This window comes from Trachypithecus francoisi, unplaced genomic scaffold (genome assembly GCF_009764315.1).
Source record: "Trachypithecus francoisi isolate TF-2019V2 unplaced genomic scaffold, Tfra_2.0 Lachesis_group3, whole genome shotgun sequence".
In the NCBI taxonomy this organism is placed as follows: domain Eukaryota; kingdom Metazoa; phylum Chordata; class Mammalia; order Primates; family Cercopithecidae; genus Trachypithecus; species Trachypithecus francoisi.
The window spans coordinates 40681954-40708850 of NW_022681468.1; the positions used below are offsets into that span (position 1 = coordinate 40681954).

The following is a 26897-nucleotide window of genomic DNA, read 5'->3' on the forward strand; positions in this document are numbered from 1 at the left end:
CAGGCTGGAGTGTAGCAGCATGATCCTAGCTCACTACAGCCTCTGACTCCTGGGTTCAAGCAATTCTTGTGCCTCAGCCTCCCAAGTAGCTGGGATTATAGGTGTCTGCCACCACATCCAGCTAATTTTTTGTATTTTTGGTAGAGACAGGGTTTTACCATGTTGGTCAAGCTGGTCTTGAACTCCGGACCTCAAGTGATCCGCCCACCTAGGCCTCCCAAAGTGCTGGGATTATGGGCATGAGCCACCACCACGGCCAGCCAGAAGAGGAGGAAAAAGATATTAGGTTGGTGCAAAAGTAATTGTGGTTTTTACCAACCTAATGTTTTAGGAAAAAGAAAGTCTGGGTCAGGCATGGCGGCTCATGCCTACAATCCCAGCTACTTGGGAGGCTGAGGCAGGAGAATCGCTTGAACCCAGGAGATGGAGATTGCAGTGAGCCGAGATCGCGCCACTGTACTCCAGCCTGGATGACAGAGACACTGTCTCAAAAAAAAAAAAAAGAAAAAAAAGGAAGTCTGTAGGGAAGGGTAGAGCCCAGGCATTTAGAAGAAACTCAATGAATACTTGCTGCACCAACAGAGGCGAGGCTCACCTAAGGCTCGTGCTGTATGACCATCCTTCTTGAGAACTCTAAACATAGAGAGTGCTAAAGCTGTGACAGAAATGGGAATTCCAAGGAAGTTCAGGCAAAAACTTGTGTAAGCAATACTTCCTCAGGGTAGAAAAACAAAATTCAACAACATAGAAAGGTATAAGATAAAAAGGTAAGTCATCAGCTTCCAACCCGACCCTCTCAGGAGGTCCCCTGAATTATGTGTCCTCTCAGAAATACATAAGCATGCATACGTTTCCCTCTAAACACAACAGTATCATAAAAGGCACACTGCAACTTGCATCTTCAGCCCAAGGGACAAATGAGCTCACAAAGGATGGCAGAGACCTGTGGCACAGTCTGTTAAGGCTGTAATTCATATTGCAACACCAAGATGGCAAAATTATTTCCTTTTATTCTGTGGAACGTCACTAAAGTAAATAGACATGTGCATAATTTATGTTAATTTATACATGATGAGAATTAAGGCTGAAAATGACTTCCGGGGAAACTCCTACTGTTAGTTTCTGGGCAGGGGCTGACTTCTCTTGGCTTCCTTATACTTCCTAACTCCTAGTGGGCCTGAATAGACACTGGCCAGACTTTCAAAGTAGCTTCTTGAAGATGGATGAGGATCTGGAAGGAAAAACAAACAAGAAATAAATGTTTTCTCTAAGCACTGAAATGTTTCCTGTTCCTTCCATACTGCACCATTACCCACTCACATTGCCAAAGTTGTTAACATTTACATCCTTTCCCGCCACCAGCTCTTATAGGACATGTCCATAAATGGACTTGAATAGTGTTCTAGCATCAAACTACAGTTTGCTTCTACTTGGACCTTAACTTTCTCAAATAATGCAAGAGCTTTTGTTTTGTACTATGACCATTTGATATCCTTGTCTTTTCTAGCTTTTTCTAGTCTTTCTCAGGTGCTTCCCCAACCTGTTTCACACTGGATTTGTAACTCGAGGTCATTTGCATGCTTGTCAGAATGCCCCTTCACTAATGTCCAAATGAGGCTTCAGTTTCCCAAAACTCATGTCTTCCTTTTTTCTTGGTTAATTCCTCATTTTGCCAAGTACATTGCTAAATAACTTCTTAGGAAGAGATGTGGGGCGGCAAACCCTTGCATGTCTGAAAACATCCAGATAGATTTGGTTAGGTGTGAGCACATGTTGAAAGTCATCTTCCCTGTGACCTTACAGGACACTCCTCCATTGTCTAAAAGCTTCTTATTACCAATAAGACGGGTGTTAAGTCTAGTTCTCATTTTTTTCATAGGCAAGCCACTTTTTTATTCTCTGGAGAAAGATGTTAGGATTTTCACGTTTGACATTTTTGAAATTTCAACAGGACGTGTCTAAGAATATAAGTGCACACTGCAGCTTTCTTCTTCAGCCCCAAGGACCTGCCTAAGGAGAGACACATCCTGTTGAAATTTCAAAAATATCAAACAATGCAACGTCACTCACTGCAGTTGGTACTCAGGGCCCTTTCACCTAAGGCCCTAAGAACTTCCAGATTGGTCCTATTTCCTTCTATTTTCTATTATACTTCCTAAGACATTTACTAACTCTTGCCTTCTAACTCCCTATTCAGAGTATATAGACCGTCAGCTGTTCCTGACCTGCAATGTGTCATCAACTCTGAACCCCAAGCCTCCTGGGGCTTCAGCAGAGGGAGTCTAATGCCTCCTGTAGTTTCCTCTGTAGTTTATTGGACAGCAGTTTTCTCTCCTACACTGTCAACCTGTGACAAGCCATGCTGCGCTTCTTCCAAAAATGTGTTGAAATATAAATATTTCAACTCATTGGTTATTGCCAACTCTCATTCCTATCCCCTCTCCCCTCAGGGAAGTCTGAAAAGAAATGTTTTGAAAGCATTAGAATGTGAATTTTTATAGCGTCAGTTTGAGCTCTATAATTCATAAATAAGCTACATAAGGAAAAAAGCAAAATTCTTACCCAGTAACAACTTACCTGTTTAGAATAATCCATTCACCTGTTGTGTTTCAGGGTTCAAATCAATATCATAAAAACAGGGCCGGGTGGGGAGTCCAGGCATTGTGCTCATCTAGGATGTAAAAAAGCATTACAAATAAACTAAAGCTGGGCACAGTGGCTCACACCTGTAATACCAGGCTGAGGTGGGAGGATCGCTTGAGGCCAGGAGTTCTAAACCACCTTGGGCCACATGGTGAGATCCCCACCTCTACAGAAAATAAAAAATTAGCTGGGTATGATGGCATGTGCCTGTAGTTCCAGCTACTTGGGATGCTAAGGCAGGAGGATTGCTTGAGGCTAGGAGATTGAGGCCATAGTAAGCCATGATCATCCCATTGCCTGGGTGACAGAGTGAGGCCATGTCTAAAATAAACGTAAAGTTATCTTTACTTTCACTTTTCCTTCAGAAAGAAAGCCCAAGGCACAAAGATAGAACATCAGTTTATAGTTGTCAATAAAGTGGGTATTCTTCTTGTTACATATTAAAAATCAAGTCACTAATCCTGTTAAAAAACTCAGACTTAGAAACTGATCCCAGGCGGGCATGGTGGCTCATGCCTATAATCCCAGCACTTTGGGAGGCCGAGGCAGGTGGATCACCTGAGTTCAGGAATTCAAGACCAGCCTGACCAACATGGTGAAATCCGGTCTCTACTAAAAATACAAAAATTAGCTGGGCATGGTGGCGTGTGCCTGTAATCACAGCTACTCGGGAGGCTGAGGCATGAAAATTGTTTGAACCTGGGAGGCAGAGGTTGCAGTGAGCCGAGATTGTGCCACTGCACTCCAGCCTGGGTGACAGAGCGAGACTCCATCTCAAAAAAAAAAAAAAGAAATCGATTCCTCATGTCCTTCTGCAAACCAAATTGCCAGCCTTGTCTGTCATCTTCCATGTGGTCACAAGCAGTAGCAGGAGGTGTTTCCACCTTCACCTTACAAGAGTGAGTGCTGGGGAGTGGAGAAGTTGCTCGCTCACCTTCTCAGCTCATGCTTTGCAAGACCAAAAGGAGGTGCGGGGCTTGTCTGCTTTTAAATTTTGTTTTATTCAGTCTTGCTAGCTGGGCTGCCCATGTGATTTTTGCTTCAGCAACACGACGATAGGAGTTAGTATCCTTTAACTTGGGCCAAGACACTTTTGTACATAATCTAGACGGTTTTATAATCACTATTCTTACTGGCCCAAAATGGCCTTCTAAAACTAAACTTGTAATGCTTACAAATTATATTTGTACTCACTGCTTTTCGAAAGACTCAGCTTTGACAAATTCTTTTTTTTTTTTTTTTTTTTTGAGACAGAGTCTCGCTCTGTCGCCCAGGCTGGAGTGCAGTGGCTGGATCTCAGCTCACTGCAAGCTCCGCCTCCCGGGTTTACGCCATTCTCCTGCCTCAGCCTCCCGAGTAGCTGGGACTACAGGCGCCCGCCACCTCGCCCGGCTAGTTTTTTGTATTTTTTTTTGGAGAGACGGGGTTTCACCGTGTTCGCCAGGATGGTCTCGATCTCCTGACCTTGTGATCCGCCCGTCTCGGCCTCCCAAAGTGCTGGGATTACAGGCTTGAGCCACCACGCCCGGCCGACAAATTTCTACTTAGATGCAAATATGTATGGCTTGCAAGTGAAAACTCAGTATATTTTTATCTGTAACAATGTCCTATATAATGAATACACACAAGTTCCAAATTAAATCTAGACAGGAAAACAGCTTAGGTTACTTCTAAAACTTAACTATAAAAAGGTTATTAAAAAACAGTGAGTCATCTTCTGTAACACAAAACATCGTCAATACTTTAGAAAACCTCATTCTGACTGACTTCTTAGTACCAGTCAATATTCCCCAAAACACATTATAGGGATCTGACAACTGGTTTATATTCTCATGTCGTGTAAGAGGTAAGGAGGTGCTAGGTGTGAGACAAGTAGGAGAAAGGAAAGGATGGGTCCTTAGACCCAGCAGAAAAACCAGAAGATGACATTATAAAGATAAAAGACACATGCCCATTGTTGTAGACATACATGTACATGTCAGCAGAAAACCCTAAAGATGGTTCCACAAACAGTGATGAGTAGGATTTTTGATATTTTCACTAGTTCCTCAAGAGGATTTTCCCTCCTAAACACTGGTCACTGATAATCAGAAAATATACAAAAAAAGAAAATATTATGTGTACACACATGTATGAACCTAGATATAAAGTTCTGAAAAGAAGCCATCACACTTTGAATTAATATAGAAAATATTCAAATAATCTGAGTCCTGTTAAGGCCCCAACGGCAACTGGAAGGTATTAGAATAATGATTAAACCATTTGATCATGTGTGGAAACATCTTGGTCCAACTTAAAGTTGAAGGCCTCTGCCGCATACTTTGTTCTAAATGAGAAAGTCTTGAGTTGGGCAGGCTGTGTCTCTCTCCACCTTACAGCCTGACTCTTACCAGCCTGGCTGCTTCCAGATTTGCTTTCACCTCTCCTGTTATCCTTCTCTTCATGTGAAGATCAAAAGTGACAAGAAAGAGTACAGCTACCCCTCTTTCAGCTGGTAGTTGCTGACAACTTCTCCAAAAAGAACACCACATATTTCTGCAGTATTCAAGGTGCTGGGTAAAAATGGTGGAACATTCCTACCAAAGGGGATTTCTACAAATCCTGGAGACTGATGTACATCATAGCAAAGCTAAGCCTCCTGCTCTCTAGAGGGCTAAGGAGGCAGTGAGATGCAGGCATTTGTGCTAAGCACCACTGTGATGTGATGATGTTGCCCTACAGTGTGAGCTGAGGGCAGCAGGGCTCTCACCTTTCATAATTTGCCCAAAGCCAAGATCTGAAGAGGTGAAAATGGATTCAGCTCTAATGTCCTATGTTTTCAACTCTATAATGCCACCTCCTACCACTTTCTTACTATACTGAAAGAATGACATAAATGCAAAAGGAGATATGTTGGTTTCTTTTCCATGTGTGTTGGTTTAGTTTAATATTTCAATCCTATATTGCATGGCAGTATAATCTGTAGATATAGGATACGGGGCAGATTTAGGGGATAACCTAGATTCAGGATCCATGTTAACCTTGGAACAATGTCAGCCCAAACTATAATTATGTCCTTAAGCATCCCTCCCCTCTGCTTCCCAGTTGGCAATATTCTTCCTTGAATATGCATAAAATCTGTAAGATAAGAAAGCACTGGATACCTCATTCACCTTGAAGTGTAAATAAGCAACCTCACCTTTCATATCTCAAGGGTCCCATTTGCATTTTTTAATGGGGAAATTCCTTACTCAAAAATAATAAACCCGCTGAATTTCAGGCATAAGTTCTAGGCCTGTCAGCAAGACCCTGGGGGTATAAAACCTCTGTCCCTACCTCCTAGAGCTGTTGTGGGACTGAGTTAATCTATGTAAGGCTCTCAATAAACATTAACTGTGACTATGTTAGCACTACCCCAGCCTATCAACTGGGATCATCCTAGATTCAGTGAAGGGCATACTGCCCCTGGGAAACAGAATTTTTTATTCAGTATGAGTAGTCATGGCATCATTCTTGAATTGACACCAAGATGGTCCACAGCAAGAGCTATATAGGTCCTGCTTTATAGCTTATGATCCACAGCAATCATAACAGGCCTGATTCCAATTTTCTTCTGTGCAGCGAATTCTGCTCACTTGGCATTTGCTTGACGGTTTCAGCAACACACTTCAGACAAGAAGTGCAGATGCGCCCGCTCCTCCCTTGCAGCACACACTTACCGTTCCTACTAAGGGGTACAGAAAACCAGCCCCAACGCTGGCACGGATGTCACGAATGGGCAGAACGAAGCCTGTAGGGACACCTTTTTGCTCTGGGTTGTGAGACAAAGACAAGTGTGTTTTAGCCATGCAGATGGGGAGATTCCCAAAGCCCTGGGGAAAGAAGGGAAGACAAATGAAAAGATGACAACACAGCAATGACCATCTGGGCCCTGTGATCACATGGATTCTTCCTTCCATTTATTTGAAACATCCAACTCCCTTTATATGCATCTCTACCTTGCTGTCCTCCAGCTTATTTATTATGCCAAAAAAAAAAGAACTCTGTTGAGTGAAGCAGTTATGTACTCACAACTGTAGTCCACAAGTGAATATTTTATTTCCATCTATGGAAATAACATAAAACCAATTTAAAATAACAGTTTGGAGTAGATATGAGAATAAAATTGGAGAGGGTCAGGTGCAGTGGCTCATGACTGTAAATTCCAGCACTTTGGGAGACTGAGACGGGTAGACTGCTTGAGCCTAGGAGTTCAAGACCAGCCTGGGCAACATGGCGAAACTCCATCCCTACAAAAAACACAAAAATTAGGCAGGTGTGGTGGTGTGTGCCTGTAGGCCCAGCTACTCAGGAGGCTGAGGTGGGAGGATCGCTTGAGCCTAGGAGTCAGAGGCTGCAGTGAGCTGAAATTGTACCACTGCACTCTAGCCTGGGCAATGGAGCCAGACCTTGTCTCAAACAAAAAAACAAAAACTGGAGACATTCTCAATATTTTGATAAGACATTCTGTATTTCCTCATGGATTTCTACACATTCATATACCGCCTATGGGTAAATAAAGAACCAGGGACTGTGCCGCCTAATCCAAACCCAGTATTTCAGAGGAGAGAAGGCTGCCACCCACAGAAGTGAAGCAATGGGTACTTGCCAGGGCTGGGAGGACCCAGAGATTGTGACTCCAGGCCTGCTTTGCAAAGAGTTGAAAAGACAAACTAACCAAAAATCTACCTGCTTTGTGTAGACTTCAGCTTTGTGTTGAGCTTCGGGGAGTAATTCAATGTCATCTGCTCCATAGATCTTCTGTGCAATGATCCTGATTTTATCCTCGACTGGGAGCTAAAGCACAAGAAAGAGATGGTGACACCATGACTGGACACATGTGAGGACATTTAACCAGGACATAGCCACATTCTAGGTCAGAGTCCCTAAAAGGGGCAGAAGATGGTTTTTACATAAATATATATATATATAAGCAAATAGTTTGAGGTTGACTGGGTTAAGAACACTTTCTCTTTCCTGTTTTTTTTTTTTTTTTTGAGATGGAATTCCAGCCAGGCTGGAGTGCAATAGCGCGATCTCAGTTCACTGCAACCTCTGCCTCCCGGGTTCAAGCGATTCACCTGCCTCAGCCTCCCGAGTAGCTGGGATTATTGGCATGCACCACCAAGCCCAGCTAATTTTGTATTTTTAGTAGAGAGAGAGTTTCTCCATGTTGGTCAGGCTGGTCTCGAACTCCCAACCTCAGGTGATCTGCCCGCCTTGGCATCCCAAAGTGCTGGGATTACAGGTGTGAGCCACCTCGCCCGGCCAGGAACACTTTCTTTTAATATCAAGCCTCAGATTTTATAAGTGAAAATGTCCCACAGAGGTAAAGTTTTTATATCTATATATGCATACATATATATATACATACATATATATAGACATAGATACATACACACATGTATTAATATATATTAAGTAAGGTTTTATGTTAAGTACATATTTAAAATCTCTTGCTAAGTACATCATAAACAGGATTGCTGACTACCCAAGAATAATTATTTCTTCATAAATAAAAAGTAGATGTTCGGGCTGGGTATGGTGGCTCATCCCTATAATCCCAGCACTTTGGGAGGAGGCCAAGGCAGGAGGATCACTTGAGCCTAGGAGTTTGAAACCAGCCTGGGCAACATGGCAACACGCTGTCTCTTTAAAAAATAAAAATTTTTAAATAATAAAAATTAAAAAGTAGATGTCCTAATACTGGAGATCAGTCCTGTCAAACCAGATCTGGGGACACTGTTTATGAAGTAAGACAACCAATGTCCATCTACATAATTCCCAGTTTGTATATGAAAGGCAGATGCTACCTTTAATACAATTGATTAAGTGCAAGCACCAGGAATTAGGAAATAGTCATGAAAGCAAAATCACCTAGGTATTGGAAAAAACAACCCAGTGATCTACATGATCAACACGCATTGGGTGCGTCCACTTTCTGTGGCACCTGAAGCAAACAGTGCAGTGGACAGAGACCAGTGATCTGGCTGGTGAGGGCTCAGTCCCATGGGCTGTTTCCTCTGGGGCAAAGCCTTCAGAGAAGTGGAGCTGGTTTCTTAAATGCTGTGTAGACTAGTTCAGGGCATTAAGATTCAGAGAGAACAGCATAGGGAGAGGTTGCCTAAAGGAAATGAGAAGGGAAGCTACTCATGGGTAATTTGGATGAGGAAATTACAAAAATTAGGCAATATATCTGGCTTTATACTCCCTAGCAACTAAAGCTAAAAGAACATATTAGGCAAAGTTTTATTTATTTATTTATTTATTTATTTATTTGAGACAGAGTTTTGCACTCGTTGCCCAGGCTGGAGTGCAATGGCGTCATCTCAGTTCACTGCAACCTCTGTCTCCCGGGTTCAAGCGATTCTCCTGCCTCAGCCTCCCAAGTAGCTGGGATCACAGGCATGTGCTACCACGCTTGGCTAATTTTATATTTTTAGTAGAGACGGAGTTTCACCATTTTGGTCAGGCTGGTCTTGAACTCCTGACCTTAGGTGATCCACCGCCTCAGCCTCCCAAAGTGCTGGGATTACAGGCGTGACCACAGCGCCCAGCCAAGTTTTGTTTTTAAAAGGAGCAATAATCTATATCTATAAAAACAAAAATTTCCTTTTGAACTAAACAGTGATAATTTATGAAGGGGGTTTGTATAATGGACATGAATAAAGTGCATCTTCAATAAGGACTTTATAAAGATGAAACAGATTATTTTCATATGCATCTCATAACTGGAGCTCTATAAATGCCAAGGCACATTTAGAACTTCTGAAGCAAAAGCACTTTGGTTGAAGGGTGATTTAAGACTAGCAGACGCTGAGTAAGATAAAAAGTGGCAGCCTCCTGTTTGCCAGAATGGATAAAAGTTGCAAGTAGAAATGGGTTCTAAAGTCCAAATGTCCCTGCTCTTCCAGGTCTCCTGCTAGTTTTCAAGGACTGGGTTTCCAGTCTTGGGTGCTATGCATGGGAGCGTGGAGAGGGTGCCTATAAATGCTTTGCATTTGTGTACAAATTTGTGTTTATGGCATTTTTCTAAAAAGATATTGCTGAACAGATTTTAAAACTTGTCTATAAAACCAAAGTTCAACAGGAGAATATCAATGTCAATGTTAATTAACTGTAAGTGTATTATATCTGCAAGGAGCAAAGACAAATAAGAGAACACTAAAACCCAAGAGTAATAAGTTTATTCCTTCTGGTTTTTCAGGGCTATTTTTGAAAGTCTATGATTATCTATTAAAAACCAAGCCAGGCCAGGCACAGTGGCTCATGCCTATAATCCCAGCACTTTGGGAGGCTGAGGCAGGAGGATCACTTGAGCCCAGGAGTTCAAGACCAGCCTGAGCAATATAGGGAGACCCAGTCACTACAAGAAAAATAAAATAAAACAAACTTTTTTTTTTTGAGACGAAGTTTCGCACTTGTTGCCCAGGCTAGAGTGGGTGCAGTGGTGCGATCTCAGCTCATTGCAACCTCCACCTCCCAGGTTCAAGCGATTCTCCTGCCTCAACCTTCCAAGTAGCTGGGATTACAGCTACCTGCCACCATGCCCAGCTAATTTTTTTTATTTTTAGTAGAGATGGGGTTTCACCATGTTGGCCAGGCTGGTCTCCAACTCCTGACCTTAGGTGATCCACCCGCCTCGGCCTCCCAAAGTGCTGGGATTACAGGGGCGAGCCACTGCGCCCGGCCAATAAAACAAATTAGCCAGGCTTGGTAGTACATGTCTGTCGTCCCACCTACTCAGGAGGCTGAGGTGGGAGGACCACTTGGGCCCAGGAGGTTGAGGCCGCAGTGTGCCATGATTGTACCACTGCACTCCAGCCTGAGCAACAGAGCAAGATGCTGTCTTAAAACAAAAAACAAACAAACAAACAAACAAAAACCAAGCCAAAAACTAGCCTAGAGAATAGGAAAATTAACTGCAGCATATATCTCATATTCCTAACAAAGTTTCCAATTGTTGTTTCCATACTACTCAATGTCAAATCACATCCTGAAATACATTGGACAGATAAATGAAAACAAAACACAACCCTATAATAAGAACAACCTTTTCCTGAACTAACTTTATTGTATCATAAACAGGGCTCTACTTAGACCAGGTGTAATTTAATTTGCTTAGTGATGGAAAAAATGATGAAGCTTCCTGGAGTACTTTGGTTTTGCATGTGAGGACCCTGAAATTGAGGCAGCACCTTACTGGGAAGTGAGCTTGGGGGCACATTTCTTTCCCTCATTACTGAAAAGCCATCAGAAAAATTTTGTAAGCTCGATGCAGCCCCTTACCAATCTGCTACATGGTTGGTGCCTTGTGTTAAAGGCTACAGTGAATTACATATTTGGTCTATACGTAACCTTCTCTTCTGCCACCTGTACTTTGACCCTTTTCAAAGTTAGGATATGAGCAATGGTTACCCCTCCACCCTGGGGTATTCCTGCTTAAATCCCCTCTGTAAGTGAGCAATGGCATATGTTTATAAGAAGGCTATCTGGGTGGACGCAGTGGCTCACGCCTGTAATCCCAGCACTTTGGGAGGCTGAGGTGGGTGGATCACGAGGTCAGGAGTTCGAGACCAGCCTGGCCAAGATGGTGAAACCCCGTCTCTACTAAAAAAATAAAAAAATTAGCCGGGCACGGTGGCAGACGCCGGTAATCCCACCTACTCGGGAGGCTGAGGCAGGAGAATCACTTGAACCCAGGAGGCAGAGGTTGCAGTGAGCTGAGATCATGCCTCTGTACTCTAGCCTGGGCAAAAGAGCAAGACTCTGTCTCAAAAATAAAAAGAAGGCTGTCTACAGGTCGTAGTCCAGGCTGTGGCTGTGTAACTCACCTACGTGGGAATCAAACCACAAGGCTGAAGCTGCCAAGCATGGGGCTCTAATAGAAGTAGCCACACAGAAATTTCATTGTGCCCTTTTCATCTTTTTTCTTTTTTTTGCAAACAGCAAATCACCCACCTTGAGGTCATAAAGGAGCTGGAAGCTGCTGGGTGCTTGTGCTGCTCTCTGGACGGCCTGAGCCAGGGCTAAGGCACCCTGGCCCCCTTCTGCCCAGTGAGTGCACTTCACGGCATCAAAAGCCCCATGTTCTCTGGAAAGGCGGCTGATGAGGTCCAGCTCAGCCTCTGTGTCTGTCCTGTAAAGGAAGCACTTCATATGAAAGCATGGAAAATAGCTGGAGAGACACAGTCTGTCTTCTTTTTGCCATTAAACCTCATGTGAATCACCCACGGATAAACGAACACTAACTAAGAAATTCAGCCTGGGTTTGAATCTCAGGTCTGAAACTTATGAGCTGGTGACTTTTGGCCAGTTACCTAAGCTTTATGTGCCTCAATTTCCACCTGGGTAATATGAGAATAATCACAGCACTTATTTCATTGGGACATCATGAGACTCAGATGGTAAATCCATGTAAAGTACTTGGAAAATTCCCAGCACTCCACAAGGAATCAGTAAATATTAGCTTTTAAGAATTCTGCTGGCTGGGCACGGTGGCTCACGCCTATAATTCCAGCACTTTGGGAGCCTGAGGTGGGAGGATCACGAGGTCAGGAGATCGAGACCATCCTGGCTAACACGGTGAAACCCCATCTCTACTAAAAATACAAACAATTAGCCAGGCGTGGTGGCAGGCGCCTGTAGTCCCAGCTACTTGGGAGGCTGAGGCAGGAGAATGGCATGAACCTGGGAGGTGGAGCTTGCAGTGAGCGGAGATCCAGCCACTGCACTCCAGCCTGGGCGAGAGAGAGAGACTTGGTCTCAAAAAAAAAGAAGAATTTTGGTTCCCATGTGGTGAGGCCATTATAACAAAACCCTGACCACCAGTGCAATACCTAAACAACCCACACAAGTTCTTGCATGACCCCTTCCAGTGTAATATGCCCAATTCTTTGTCAAGACAACATCCCACCAGATCTAGTAAAATAATGGAACACTATAGGCCTATGACCTTCTGTTAGCATAAAAGGCCTCTAAAGTTGAAAAAGGAACACCGAACTTCAGGCTTGTGTGTTACTTCCCCCAGTGGAAAGGAAAAGGGCCCACAGGAGCTGAATCTGACTTTGGGACCCTCGGTGGGTGAGGTGGTGAGCCCGCTGTGATGTACACAGTGCCTGTCATGGTGCTGGCTAAAACCGCAGGCTATAACTAATAGCAGTAACTGAAAAACAAAATAAAGCTAAAAGCAGTGCTGTACAATCAGCTCCAGGAGATTTTCCACATTCATCCTTTTCTCTTACACTCTACACTTACTTGAATGCATTCACGGCCACTACTACTGGAATTCCAAACATTCTGGCATTTTCAACTTGTTTCTTCAAGTTACTGAAGCCTTTTTCAACCAGCTCCAGGTTCTATAAAAACAACAGTGAAAGGTCTATGAGATCAGAGAGTTGAAAACCACTGCAGGTTCTTCTTCAAAGGCAAACAACCTCCTTGAGCCAGCAGCTACTCACTGTCAGGACAAGGAGGCCAAGAAAGAAGAGAAGGACCCTTGGTGTATTTCTTCCAGTGCAGTGAGTGGATGCTATGGAGGACTGCAGCTTTCACTCCAGCCTATGACACTAGAGTAGTGCTTGTTTCCCAGCCTTCGAGAAAAAAAGTGCTGGTATATTTGCTGTCATTATGCCATAACATTATAGCTTATTTGCTGTTTGAAAGGAGTTAGTTACCCTTACCCAAATTATATTTACAAATTGTGTTTTTAGATTTTATGTATTCGTAGGGGTATGATAATACAAATTGACTCTACTCGGCACAGCACAGACCCTTCCATCAGAAGACAGAGTCTAACAGCATAGTGGCTGGCACAGAAGAGGTATTCATTATATGGCTGCCGTAAACACTGCTAGGAAATATGAAGTAACCAGTGATGTTTTCAAAGGTTTTAATGAACTCGGCTGTGAATGAAGGCAAGAAATAAGATAAATACTGTCTTTAGGAATCAGGCCAGTGGCTGGGCCCAGTGGCTCACACTTGTAATCCTAGGACTTTGGGAGGCCAAGGCAGGAGAATCCACTTGAGCCCAAGAGTTTGAGATGAGCCTAAGAAACATAACAAGACCCCATCTCTACAACTGAAAAGTTAATGAAAAAAAAAAAAAAAAAGGCCAGGTCTGGTGGGGTGGCTCACACCTGTCATCCCAGCACTTTGGGGGGGACAAAGTGGGTGGATCACAAGGTCAAGAGATTGAGACTATACTGGCCAACATTGTGAAACCACGTATCTACTAAAAATATAAACATTAGCTAGGTGTGGTGGTGGGCACCTGTAGTCCCAGGTACTTGGGAGGCTGAGGGAGGAGAATCACTTGAACCCCAAAGGCGGAGGTTGCAGTGAGCCAAGATTACACCACTGCACTCCAGCCTGGCGAAAGAGCAAGAGCCCAAGAGTTAGAGGCTGCAGCTATGATCACGCCTATGATCTCCAGCCTAGGTGACAGAGTGAGACCCTGTCTGTCAAAAAAAAACAAAAACCAGCCAGGCGCGGTGGCTCACGCGGTCAGGAGATCGAGACCATTCTGGCTAACATGGTGAAACCCCGTCTCTAATAAAAATACAAAAAAATTAGCCAGACGTGGTGGCAGACGCCTGTAGTCCCAGCTACTTGGGAGGCTGAGGCAGGAGAATGGCGTGAACCCGGGAGGCGGAGCTTGCAGTGAGCCGAGATTGCGCCACTGCACTCCAGCCTGGGTGACAGAGCAAGACTCCGTCTCAAAAAACAAAAAACAAAACAAAACAAAAAAAACAAAAACCAAGTACTACAAACTAAAGGGAAGCAATTAAGGACATGTACCTTTAAGTATGTTTACTGCAGCCCTGCTCGTAGCATTGGAAAATTATAAACATAAATCTCCTCCAAGGGGGACTGGGCCAATGAATTACAATACATACACTCAATGAATATTTATCATGCAGATGTTATGAAGGTGAGACCCATCTGTGTTAACATGGAACCTGTCCAAGATGTACTAAAGGTGCAAAACCATGGAGAGCTTAATTATTCCATTTTAGGACAAACACAAAAATACATGTGTATAATTCATGATAATTTTTTAAATGTTGAGAAATAGGCTCTGAACTGGTAAGGGGACTCAACTCACATACATTATATTCTTGTAATGTTTGTTTATTATTTTTTACAAAGGGTATATTACTATTGTAGGCTTAACAATACATTAAATATTTTAAAAATAAAAATCTTATAAAAATACATATACTGAATCATGAGCAAAACCCAGCAGTAATGTTTGTGGATACCAAAAGAGCAGAAATGGGTAGGATGAAAGGTGGAAAACAACTAGATTCATTACAAATATGATTTATGCTTTTTTTCCTTTAATAATTGAAAACTGAGATTATGATTTATTTGAGCTTCTAAAGAACACTGCTAATTCTTTATATGAAAATCAATTAATATGTAAGGCTGATCAAGAACAGTTTTAAATAAGCAGAATTTCTTAAATGAAGACACCAGCTGGGCCAGCTAGGGGCAGTCACTGTAATTAGACACAGGAAAGGCTGTGGGGTGGCAGGAGGGCCAGAACTGTGAATTCCCCTCCTACGCGTGAATCAGACAAATGACCATAAAAGGCAAACCATAACTCAGAAGACAGGCAGACTCAAGGTACCAGCAATTTTTTTCTAGCCAGTTTTGAAATACTTCATTTGGGGCCTGAACATTGACCCTGTATTGCTTGATAATTTAAAAGCCTTCCAAAAAGGCAGAAAAATTGAATTAGCAGTGACAGCAGGTGACCTTGCCACCTTATCTGATGGCCTGTCTCTCCTGTAACCACCCCAAACTGGCTTTAGAGATGTTTCTTTGATGGTAAATGACATAAATATGAAAAGGTTTGAGCTCACAGTTGTTCTCTAGCTTCCTGTTTGATGCTATAAATATCCAGGAAGCTTTGTCTAGAAAAACCACCAGAATCCTGACCATATATCTTGGCCCTTTAATATCGATTTAAATCTGGAGAGGAGAAGCCATTTCAAAAAAGGTCTCTACTTGTTTCTGATCTGAACGGCATTTGGAACTTACCCAGCCAATGCAGGGAAGACAATGGAAGGGAACTGCTATTACTCTAGGACAGGGTTTCTCAGCCTCACACTCCTGACATTTGAGCTGGATAATGTTGTAGGGGGCTATCCTGTGCATTAAAGGATGTTTAGCCAGCATCCCTGTTTCTACGCACTAGATCCTAGTAGCACTCCTCACCTCCAGTTGTAATAATAAAAAAAGTCTCTAGACATTGCCAAATGTCCCCGGGGTCAAAATCAGCTGTTGAGCAGCAACCACTGGTCTAGGACAGTGGCTTATTGACACCCTATGTAGGACAATTCTGTTTTGTGAGGCGCATCTTCCCTATCTACTCATTTAATGTAACTACTCAGCACACTGCAGGCCTTTTGGCACCCTGCACCCTGGGTCACAGCAATAACCCATTCATTTCCACACGGGCCAGGTGGAGAAATGCTGATTCAAGGTGTGATGCTTTCTAGGACACGTGATGAGAAATAACTGAGGTTACCTCCTCTATGTAAGCCTTGGGAAGAGGCAGTCCAGCAGTGACCTGAAAGGAAAAGAAACAAGGGTCAGAGGCATTTCCTATTTAAATCTTCTAGCTTAAAACGGTGCTTGTCATGTGTTAAAGGCAAGAGGCTGCAATGCTTGCAGACTGTACAGCAGTATAAGATTTCCTGCCCTAAGGACTTAGGGCATGTGACCAATCACACAGCACAGACAAAAACGACTGCTCTGAGCAGCGTGGAAGACCTCTATGACCTGAATTAAGGAGGTGAGAAGGACCGGATCGATGGTGGGAGAAGTGGAAAGGGGTGTACCCTAGGCAGATGCAGTGACTCATCGAGTGAAGGCCATAGCAGTGGAGTTGGGAATGAAGGGGAGCGTGGGGAAAGAGGAAGCGATCGGGCCTGCGGAAGTCACCCTGGGATGTCTGTCGATGGAGCCTGTGATGAGCCCTGCTGTGGTTTCATGAGCTGGCCCACAATGCCAACCCAGCATTGGTAGAGCTGAACCATGGTACAGGGTCAATACAAACAAGAGGGAAAACAATACAGAAGGATTTTCTTTCTCTTTTATAGAATATATCTAAAGGATGGAGGTGTCTGGTGCCACCCTCCGCCTCAACGCCCCCCAGCCCCCAGTCTTGATCTATGCCATGGCTCAGCCCTGTTGCATCCACAGAATTGAGCAAGTGGGTGAAGGTGTCCATTTCATGGGTCCCACCATGGGCAGTGGATAGTGATTAGGAAGCTCCGTCCTCTCCCATTGCAGTGAGACCATGGTGCTCCAACTCCACATGCCTCCATGTGGAGGCAGAGCAAGAAGCAAGGACCTTACATGTAGCTTCCCGTCAGCAAGGTAATGGGAGCAGGACGCCTACTCTCTTGACAGAGCCATATGTGCAAATGTTCCCTTCCATGCACAGCATTATAGGACATTATCCTGACTGTGAGGTCAGGAGGAAGCAAGGAAAGGAGGTGAGATGGTGTGAGGGTGAGTGAGGGGTGTAAGAGAGAGGAATGCTAGTTGTGACTGGGGGAAAAAAAGGGAGTATATTCTGCGCTACTAGCAGAAAGGGGTGTGCTGGGTTGGGAGTGCCTTTGGCACTCAGGGATAATTAAGACTGGATAGGGGTGCTGGGATTGTTATGGCCGCATTCCCAGTGTGCTCTGGGGACCCAATCCTTTGAAGGGGTCCATGAGGTCAAAACTATTTCCATAAGATTCCGTAACATCTTATGGCCCTTTTACTCTCATTATCATCCTCTCACTGGGCATATAATGGACTTTTCCAAAGGTTATGAGACATGTGATGTCACAACAGATTAAGTGCTATCTTCAATTAAGCCAGACCCAGAGAAGATCTGAAAAATGGACAATGCCTAAATTTCATTGGGAAAAGATAGTGCATTTTCATGTTTACAAAGTTATTTATGTTAACATGTAATTCAGTTTTAATTTCTAATGTGGTAAATATCAATAGCTATAACCCACATGAACAAAAGCTCCTTTAGGCCCTCAATAACTGTCAAGAGTGTAAAGAGGTTCTGAGGCCAAAACAGAGAACTGCTACATTAGAACAAACCCTGACCAAAAGAAATTTGATTTTTATCCTGTAGGTGAGGGAGGCCTTATTTCCTAAGTTACAATACAAGCTCCTGGTGGACAGGAATTTAATGGTTTTTCAAATGATTTCAGAAAACTAGCACCATGTCTTTTCATGTAGGACCTAAATAAAAGGTGTTAAAATACTAGGATAAAAAGTAGAGTAGTAGGAATTTCTAAGCAGTAAGAATTCAGAGAAATACAATATTCAGGCTGGAGGTGAGAATGAGTCAGTCTTCACCTGTTTCTCTGTTACCCAGGGCAGCCCTGGGCAGATCTGCCATTCTCCTCTCCCCCGCTCCCTCCCTAGGCTGTGGAGGCCCTGTCTAGCATGAACTACTCAAGAAGGGGCTGACCTCTGTCTCAGCTAACTGGTTTGGTTGGCTGGTTGCCAGTGTCACTATACAGAGGGATGCAGATTTAAAAAGAACAGTCTGAACGTAAAACAGATTTTTGTGGGGCTAGCCAAGCACATGGCCTTGGAAGAGTTTAGATGTTGTCAGATGTCCTCCGAAAGGTAGGCCAGGCAGCCAATTTTGGCCCTCTTAAAATGCTGAGCGCTGACGGTGCCTGTGAGTGATAAGGCAGCCAACACAAGGGCTGTCTGCCCGTCCCTTGCTTTTGCTGCCTATTCATCACGAGGATAAAAGCAGCTCAATGAAGAAACAGGCAGAAGTCATCCAACTTCCTTTCGGCCGTCAGCACACTGCTGATAATCAGACACTTCAACCCACTGCTCACCGTGGGACCGCCCCCGTGCATCTTGAGAGCTCTGACAGTGGCAACAAGCACCACCACGTGAGGGCGGAGGCCGGAATACCGGCATTTGATGTTAAAAAACTTTTCCATTCCAATGTCTGCTCCAAATCCCGCTTCCGTCACTGTAAGGAAGAAAGCAACAGTAAAAATGCCATCCCAATTCCCCTGATGTTAAAAGAAATATACAGTCTATTCACTGGTTTTGCAAAAACACTAACCTACAAACCCTTCTGGTCCAACAAGCTTCAGTGCGATCTGGTCTGCAAGGATGGAGGAATTGCCGTGTGCGATGTTGGCAAATGGGCCAGCATGGACAAACACTGGAGTGCCCTGTGGAAACCAGGACACCATGAGCTGAGCTGCCAATCCTGCTTCAAAGTGGGATCACACACTCAAGAATACGCAATTGATTTAGAATCAGAAGGAAAAATACTTCCCAGAGGGAAAATACAAAGTCATCTCTTTTATTTTAGTAACCTCCCAGTCACAGGTGTGAGGAAGAATGAGAAGAAAGAGATGAGCAAGTGGAGAAGGTCTCGACTACCCAGGTTAAGTGTGCTTTATAACCACTCTGCTCTGACTATCCAAAACCAGTTCAAGAAGGCAGGAGTCACTCTGCTCACCTCCAATGTCTGCATGAGATTGGGCTTGATTGCATCCTTCATAAGCACTGTCAATGCACCACTCACCCCCTACGAAACAAATGTGTGCAGCATCAACTCCCACCAGCAAAAAAACCCAACCTTCTGAAACCAACATTTGACATTCTAGGCTTACCCGTGTTAGCCATCTTGGACCAATTGATACTTTCACCTGAATCAGACCATTCATGGTTTCTTTCTGGATATGCTAGGAAGTTGCCAATTATTTATTTATTTATTTATTTATTTTGAGACAGAGTCTCGCTCTGTTGCCCAGGCTGGAGTGCTGTGGCGCAATCTCGACTCACTGCAAGCTCCACCTCCTGAATTCATGCCATTCTCCTGCCTCAGTCTCTCAAGTAGCTGGGACTACAGGCACCCGCCACCACGCCCGGCTAATTTTTTTGTATTTTTAGTAGAGACAGGGAGGGTTTCACTGTGTTAGCCAGGATGGTCTCGATCTCCTGACCTTGTGATCCACCTGCCTTGGCCTCCCAAAGTGCTGGGATTACAGGCGTGAGCCACCGCGCCCAGCCAAAGTTGCCAGATAGAATAAAAATGACATTCACATGTAATTTCTGGAAAAACATGTGACTCTGGAAACAAGCATCTTTATCAAGTTCTGCTGCTGACTGATGTGAGAAATCCATTCTAGACTCGTTTAAAGCATAGCAATGCTTGTTCCTAGAGTACTCAGTTATTTGTAACTCTGGTATCTGGGCAGAAATTTCTATAAATACCAAACTCAATATGTGTCTTCCAAAGCTGAAACTGCAATATTACGCAAGAGTTCAATACCAACTTTTAACATCAGGTCACTCTATTAAGCCATCAAAGTGTAGCTGAACTAACTAGCAACAAAGATAAAGCAATGGTACTCTTGATGTTCTCTGCAAATTGAAGTCATACACCCACTTTTAGAGATGCCCACAGGATGAAGATGTTACTCAAATCACCTGGACTTGTGATCTATTACTAAAGCATACTACCTATTATTCACTCTGATGTACTTTTTAAACATTTCATAATTATCTTGCAATTAGCAAAATAGGATTGAATTGATGAGTTAACTGCAATGTCTTAAGTAAAGCATTAAATTTTGTTATTAATAACTGCTGAAAGACCCTAGGACAACAGACACAGATATGTCGCCAAGCCTGGCATGCCTGGGTACCCACCAGATCTTCAGCACTGACGGGCTCCCCTTTCTTACTGGATGCCACCACCATTTTGCCCAGTCTCTCTCTCATGTCTTCTAGAGAAGTGGTGAGAGCCAGCACAGCCATAATTTCACTGGCCACAGAGATATCAAACTGGGCCTGTGGGCAGGGAACAGAGGCACTAGCAAAAACTGTGTGTTAAACCAGAAGTGTGAATTGCAAGTGATCCTTTTTTACATCTGAGGCTTAAACAAATAGCTTAAAAGGATAGAATAACAGAATACTACCCAAAATATTTAATGAACATAATCCTCTAATAGCAAAAAATATTAATTATTCCAAGACCCTGAGTTGTCAATTTTTTTTTTGTTTAGACAGAGTCTCATTCTGTCATCCAGGCTGGAGTGCAGTGGCACAATCTCAGCTCAATGCAACGTCCACCTCCTGGGTTCAGGCAATTCTCGCACCTCAGCCTCCCAAGTAGCTGGGATTACAGGCGCGTGCCACCATGTCCAGCTAATTTTTGTATTTTTTTAGTAGAGACGGGGTTTAGCTAGACTGATCTCGAACTCCTGACCTCAAGTGATACGCCCGCCTCAGCCTCCCAAAGTGCTGGGATTACAGGCGTGAGCCACCACACCCAGCCCTGAGTTGTCAATGTTTTAAAATAAATGTTATAGTAGGACCAAAAAGCTATGATTTTACCATGGCCGCTTATAATCATGCGCTTATTGTTTTCTTCATATACAAGGGAACAATATGGTACCTCTTAAACCAAGGAGATATACAGTGAAATGGCTACAAAAAAGAAGCAATTTTAATCAATTTCTATGCAAGGATATTCACTTGGGGCTCTCCACCTCCAGGAAAAAATGCTGGGGGAAAAACACACAGGTGACACATGGGATTTATTGCAAAAGCTGTCAGGAGTGCTCAATGCCACACACCTACTCACTTCCATTTTAAAAGGGAGAAGGCAGAACAACACCTGGCAGTATCAATCGTATGAGAGAGGATGGAGGAGGAGAAAAGCAGCAAGATCGAGTGCCTCTGAACTAATTTCCTTGGAAAGGGACAAATTGTTACCGTCCGTGTGTGACCCTTCTCCGTTGGAGCCTGTCCAATCGTGATCTTCCTCAGGAATCTATCATTGGTATCCAACACTATAGCAGACAGGCAAAATATAGAATGATTTTGAGTAAAAGGACCACAAAGTTAAAAGAAGCAGCAGAATTTTAAAGCAATAAGTCTAATTGCATGATTGTCTATCAATATTTGATTTCAAAATGGATGGCAAAGCTAGAATATGTGTTAAGAAATGATGTTCATATACCATAAATACACAGGAGTTATTTTTAAAGCAAAGGAATGTGGAGTGGCTTGGTTTTATTCCATCTAGAGAATTCAAACAGTTAACTAGAAATCTGGAATCTATTTTAAAGCATATTCTACTTATAAGAAAAACAGAGCAGTCTACATTTTTTCAAAAGACTGAGGTTTGTGTTGTTGTTCTGTGGGATGATGACTCATTGACTTTCCACCACCGTAAGAAACACAGGAGCTATCAAATCAGGGCAAGTGCAAATATCTTTTGAAACATGCTGGGTGCCAGTCCTGGTCTGGAAGTTTAGGAAACATAGCACACTTAGCAGAGATAATTTCTATTCTGATGACAGAATATCTATCCAATTGTATAACCACGAAAAACATGGCAAAGATCAAGCAACTAACCAACTAACGACCTCCCAGGACTAACTACTGTTAACATTTTAGTGTACCCTCAGTTCTGGTTTTTTGTATGTGTAGTGTAATAGGAAATATATTTGACCTTTGCCATGGGTTCCTGACACAAGGCTCATAGAGCTCTTGGAATTCCAAGGGTGATAGAAGTGTCTTATTCATTACAAACTCCTTTTGATCACACCTGAGTTTATGGTAATAAGTGACTTATGGTAGTTCTCCTAGACAGCCTCAGGAAAGGACTGGTCACCAAAAAGAACAAATGATTAGAGGACTGGAACTTTCAGTCCTACCCACCAACCTCTGGGTAAGGTATTAGGGGTGTATATTACTCTTGAACAGGCCGAGCGTGGTGGCTCATGCCTATAATCCCAGCACTTTGGGAGGCAAAGGTGGGCAGATCACCTGAGGTCAAGAGTTTGAGACCAGCCTGACCAACATGGAGAAACCCTGTCTCTACCAAAAATACAAAATTAGCCGGGCGTGGTGGCACATGCCTGTTAATCCCAGCTACTCAGGAGGTTGAGGCAGGAGAATCGTTTGAACCTGGGAAGCAGAGGTTGCAGTGAGCTGAGATCACTCCATCGCACTCCAGCCTGGGCAACAAGAACGAAACTCTGTCTCAAAAAAAAAAAAAAAAAAATCCTGAACATGATTTGATGAGCCTCCAGGCTGGTGAACATATCCAGGTGCTGGGAGAGTGATGCACCCTATGCTTCTCTTCCATCTGGTTGTTTCTGAGCTGTATCCTTTATAATAAACCATAAACACAAGTGAAATGCTTCTCTGAGTTCTGTGAACCATTCTAGGAAATGAACCTGAGCAGGGGGTTGTGTGGACCCTCCAGTTTATAACCAGTTGGTCAGAAGCACAGGTGACAACCTGGACTTGCGATTCGTGTCTGAAGTGGGGCAGTCTTGTAGGACTAAGCCCTTTACCTGTAGGATCTGCTCCAGACAGTTAGTATCCGAATTGAGTTAAATCACAGGATACTCAGTCAATATCCACTGGAGAAGTAAAAGTTGAATTGTTGTGGAAGAGAAAAACTACCCATCTGGTGTCAGAAGTGAGGTACTGAGAGTACTATGAGTATGGAGAGGAAACAGGAGTTGACATTTCAGTATCAAATGCCAAACAATATCAAAGAAACACAAAATGAAATTGATCCATATTCCTATTAATAACATCATTGTTGATGGCTGAATATGTTTTAGAATTTTAGAGTTTTTCATCTTAGAGATTGGTGAAAAAGTGTGAGGATGTGAGAAGCTCACAGAGTACAAATTTGCCTATATATTTTGTGGGTTTTTTTTCCTTTCAAGATGTTTTCTATTTCAAAATTAAAATAATTTCAAAGTAAAACACACACACACACAATGAACAAAAAAACCCAGTTCATACTCTAAATGAGTCAAGGAGGAGAAGCATTTTTAAGACACTTGATAATATGCCAAATTATTTTCCATAAAGACTATCATAATTTCATACCAAAAGCAGTGTCTTATATAGCAATCAGACACACACACACGCCCCACTCTTACTGTAATGTGTTGTTAGAGCCAACCCTTATTTTTCAAAAGAAAAAAGTATCAGGTTTCATGTAACTAATATTTCTGTAAAATATAGCCAGTCAATAGGTATGACTACCTCTAGTTTCTTAGAAAACATGAATGAGACACGGAGCAAAAGAAAAGTAAATCGGATACTAAATCTTCAAAATGGACTTTTAGCTTATTCCTTATAAAATATTATACCATTTGTCTAAAGCTATTGAAGCAAAGGCAGAGAAATTCCTGTGTGGTTTTAGACATTAAGAGTGTCATCTAAAAAATGCCATTAGCTAGCAACAGTTACTGAGTCAAGGAAAATCACAAAAACAGTCAATAAATTGGCCTTCAGCTGCATTCTGCATGAGTGGATGAAGATTCCTTCTCAATAGTGATACAGAATAGAAAGCTGCATTATTGATGCAAAGTAAAATCTAAGCTACACTAGTTGTGCATTGAGAAAAGTAATATATGGCAGTGAAGCCAGGCAACCTACTTACTAAATTGGTAAGTAATTAAACCTTGAAGGCTACCTAATATGTTATAAGAGAATTTAATAAAATGAGGTAAAAAAATGATTAGGTAGGCCGGGTGCAGTGGCTCATGCCTATAATCCCAGCACTTTGGGAGACCAAGGCGGGCAGATCATGAGGTCAGGAGATTGAGACCATCCTGGCTAACACAGTGAAACCCCGTTCCTACTAAAAATACAAAAAATTAGCCGGGTGAGGTGGCGGGCGCCTGTAGTCCCAGCTACTTGGGAGGCTGAGGCAAGAGAATGGTGTGAACTTGGGAGGCGGAGTTTGCAGTGAGCCGAGATTGTGCCCAGCCTGGGCGACAGAGGGAGACTCTGTCCCAAAAAAAAAAAAAAAAAAAAAAAATTTTGGTAAGCTAGAGAACTACAGAAAAAATCAAGTCATTTATGCCACACAAGAGTTCTAAGAATAAAGGTCACACATGATTCAAGAAGTGATTAAACATAATTTCTCTACTTCATGACACCAAAACTTTTTGCATAAAATTAAATTTGTAAAATGTTATTTTTGGTTTAACTACCCTAATTTCAGTCAACACTGAATAGCCAGCAAAATGTTCGACCAATCCAACGAACAGAGACTTGATGACAGCTAATAAGGAGAGACACTGAGAGGTGGCAAGAAAAAGAAATAATGTCACCGTCTTAGTCATGCCTTAGCCGGTAAAATACCAGCATGGAAGCTTCTGAGCCTCACATTTTAACAACTCTTCTGGAGGGTGTGAGGTGTGCAATATAATCAAAACAAACGGCATTTGTATACTGCTCTGGTACCTCTTTGCCAAGTTATGGTTTCTGGATCAATGTCCAGTCTTGCAAATCTGTTTATCTCTTCCTCTGTCAGTGTGGTAGGGTCAGTCTTTTCAATGCCTAGTCTCTGAAAGGGTAGGAAAATGAAAACATAAAATAAGACAAATAGAAGCACAATAAATGTAAAACCAAAATTTTGATCCCTAGCTCTAAATGGGATCCCCTCTAGGAAATGCAAACCATCTTGAATTCAGAAGGAAAACCTGTGAAAGCTGGGGGTTATTTCCCACTGTCAACCTAAAAAAAGACATTACAAAAAATTATCTCCAAGTAGGTTGAGTTTATTCAGGAATGAGAGATGAGGATTATAACTTGGGATGCCACAAATATGCCTAGTGAGGGAAGGGAAGCTTTTACTAGCAATGAAGGAGAGCTTTGGCTGGGTGTGGTGGCTCACGCCTGTAATCCCAGCACTTTGGGAGGCCGAGATGGGCAGATCACCTGAGGTCAGGAGTTCGAGCTCAGCCTGGCCAACATGGTGAAACCCTGTCTCTACTAAAAAATACACAAATTAGCTGGGCATGGTGGTGGGTGACTGTAATCCCAGCTACTTGGGAGACTGAGGCAGGAGAACTGCTTGAACCCAGGAGGTAGAGGTTGCAGTAAGCCGAGATCGTGCCACTGCACTCCAGCCTGGGTGAGACTTCATCTCAAAAAAAAAAAAAAAGAGAGAGAGAGAGCTTCACGTAGTCTGCTTAGAAACAGAGTTCAGGTTGAGGCTACAGTGAGCCATGATTGTGCCACTGCACTATAGCCTGGGTGAAAGAGCAAGACCCTGTCTCAAATAAAAAATAAAATAAAATAAAAAATACAGAATTCATCACTCCCAGAAGCTCAAAGCAGAGTTGTCAATTCATTGGTGCAGCTGCCATTACTGGGAAAGCGTCCTTTCAAGAGCATCTTATCTGAATTACTCCCATCCTAAAGAATGTCTAGTGGTAAGTCTTGTCATGGAAACATAAGTATACATTTGAAACATGCAAGCTGTGCAAAGCAGGAGATGTGTGAAGGATGTGAAGGGATTTCTTGTGGGGTTTTATTAAGTCATTGGAAACAATTTTTGCTCTTTCTTTTTGAGACGAGGTCTCATTCTGTCACTTAGGCTAGATTATAGTGACCCAATCATAGCTCACTGCAACCTTGAACTTTTGGGTTCAAGGGATGCTCCTGCCTTAGCCTCCTGAGTAGCTGGGTGTAACTACAGGTGCATGCCATCACACCTGGCTCATTTTAAAAATTTTTTGTAGAGACGAGGTTTTGCTTCATTGCTCAGGCTGGTCTCGAACTCCTGGGCTCAAGTCATCCTCCTGCCTTGGCCTCCCAAAGTGCTGGGATTACAGGCCTTGCAAACAGTTCTTATCACAGACATGTAAGTGTGAGCCTCCTCTTCTTCGTGTCTTCCCAGCCCTGTTTTTTCTGGGTCTGACAAAAGTGATTTTATCCCAATATCTGCAAATTCATATTACACACGTACAAAGGTATTATTAACATGTTTGTCCCTATAACTGAGCAGCAGATTTCCCTAAGCCTAGACCTAAATAATCATACTATCATAGTGACCAAGAAGTGTTGTAAAACACAAGTCCAATTTTTTTTTTTTTTTGAGACAGAGTCTAGCTCTGTCACCCAGGTGGGAGTGCAGTGGGGCATCCTCAGCTCACTGCAACTTCCGCCTCCCGGGTTCAAGCGATTCTCCTGCATCAGTCTCTTGAATAGCTGGGACTACAGGCATGCAGCTGCATGCCCAGCTAATTTTGTATTTTTAGTAGAGACAGGGTTTCACCATGTTGGTCAAGCTGGTCTCAAACTCCTGACCTCAGGTGATCCGCTTGCCTCGGCTGCCCAAAGTGCTGGGATTACAGGTGTGAGCCACCATGCCCAGCCTTCTCATCTCTTAAAAAAAAAAA

General features: G+C 43.0%; 1 protein-coding gene across 2 annotated transcripts in view; it reads right to left on the reverse strand.

Moving 5' to 3' along the window:
* Nucleotides 1-988: 988 nt before the first annotated feature.
* MTHFD1 (methylenetetrahydrofolate dehydrogenase, cyclohydrolase and formyltetrahydrofolate synthetase 1) overlaps nucleotides 989-26897 on the reverse strand; it is a 73266-nt gene continuing 47357 nt past the window's right edge. Inside the window, exons 15-27 of one of the 2 annotated variants that reach the window (XM_033187754.1) lie at nucleotides 24955-25057; nucleotides 21445-21521; nucleotides 20377-20517; nucleotides 19181-19249; nucleotides 18776-18887; nucleotides 18540-18679; nucleotides 16199-16240; nucleotides 12919-13019; nucleotides 11623-11800; nucleotides 7351-7458; nucleotides 6342-6494; nucleotides 2578-2671; nucleotides 989-1231 (exon numbers count right to left, since the gene is read on the reverse strand). In XM_033187754.1, coding sequence (XP_033043645.1) covers nucleotides 2582-2671; nucleotides 6342-6494; nucleotides 7351-7458; nucleotides 11623-11800; nucleotides 12919-13019; nucleotides 16199-16240; nucleotides 18540-18679; nucleotides 18776-18887; nucleotides 19181-19249; nucleotides 20377-20517; nucleotides 21445-21521; nucleotides 24955-25057 — 1314 coding nt within the window. In that variant the 3' untranslated portion in view covers nucleotides 989-1231; nucleotides 2578-2581. The remainder of the gene's footprint in view (nucleotides 1232-2577; nucleotides 2672-6341; nucleotides 6495-7350; nucleotides 7459-11622; nucleotides 11801-12918; nucleotides 13020-16198; nucleotides 16241-18539; nucleotides 18680-18775; nucleotides 18888-19180; nucleotides 19250-20376; nucleotides 20518-21444; nucleotides 21522-24954; nucleotides 25058-26897) is intronic. The other variant, XM_033187753.1, reaches the window with a different exon arrangement.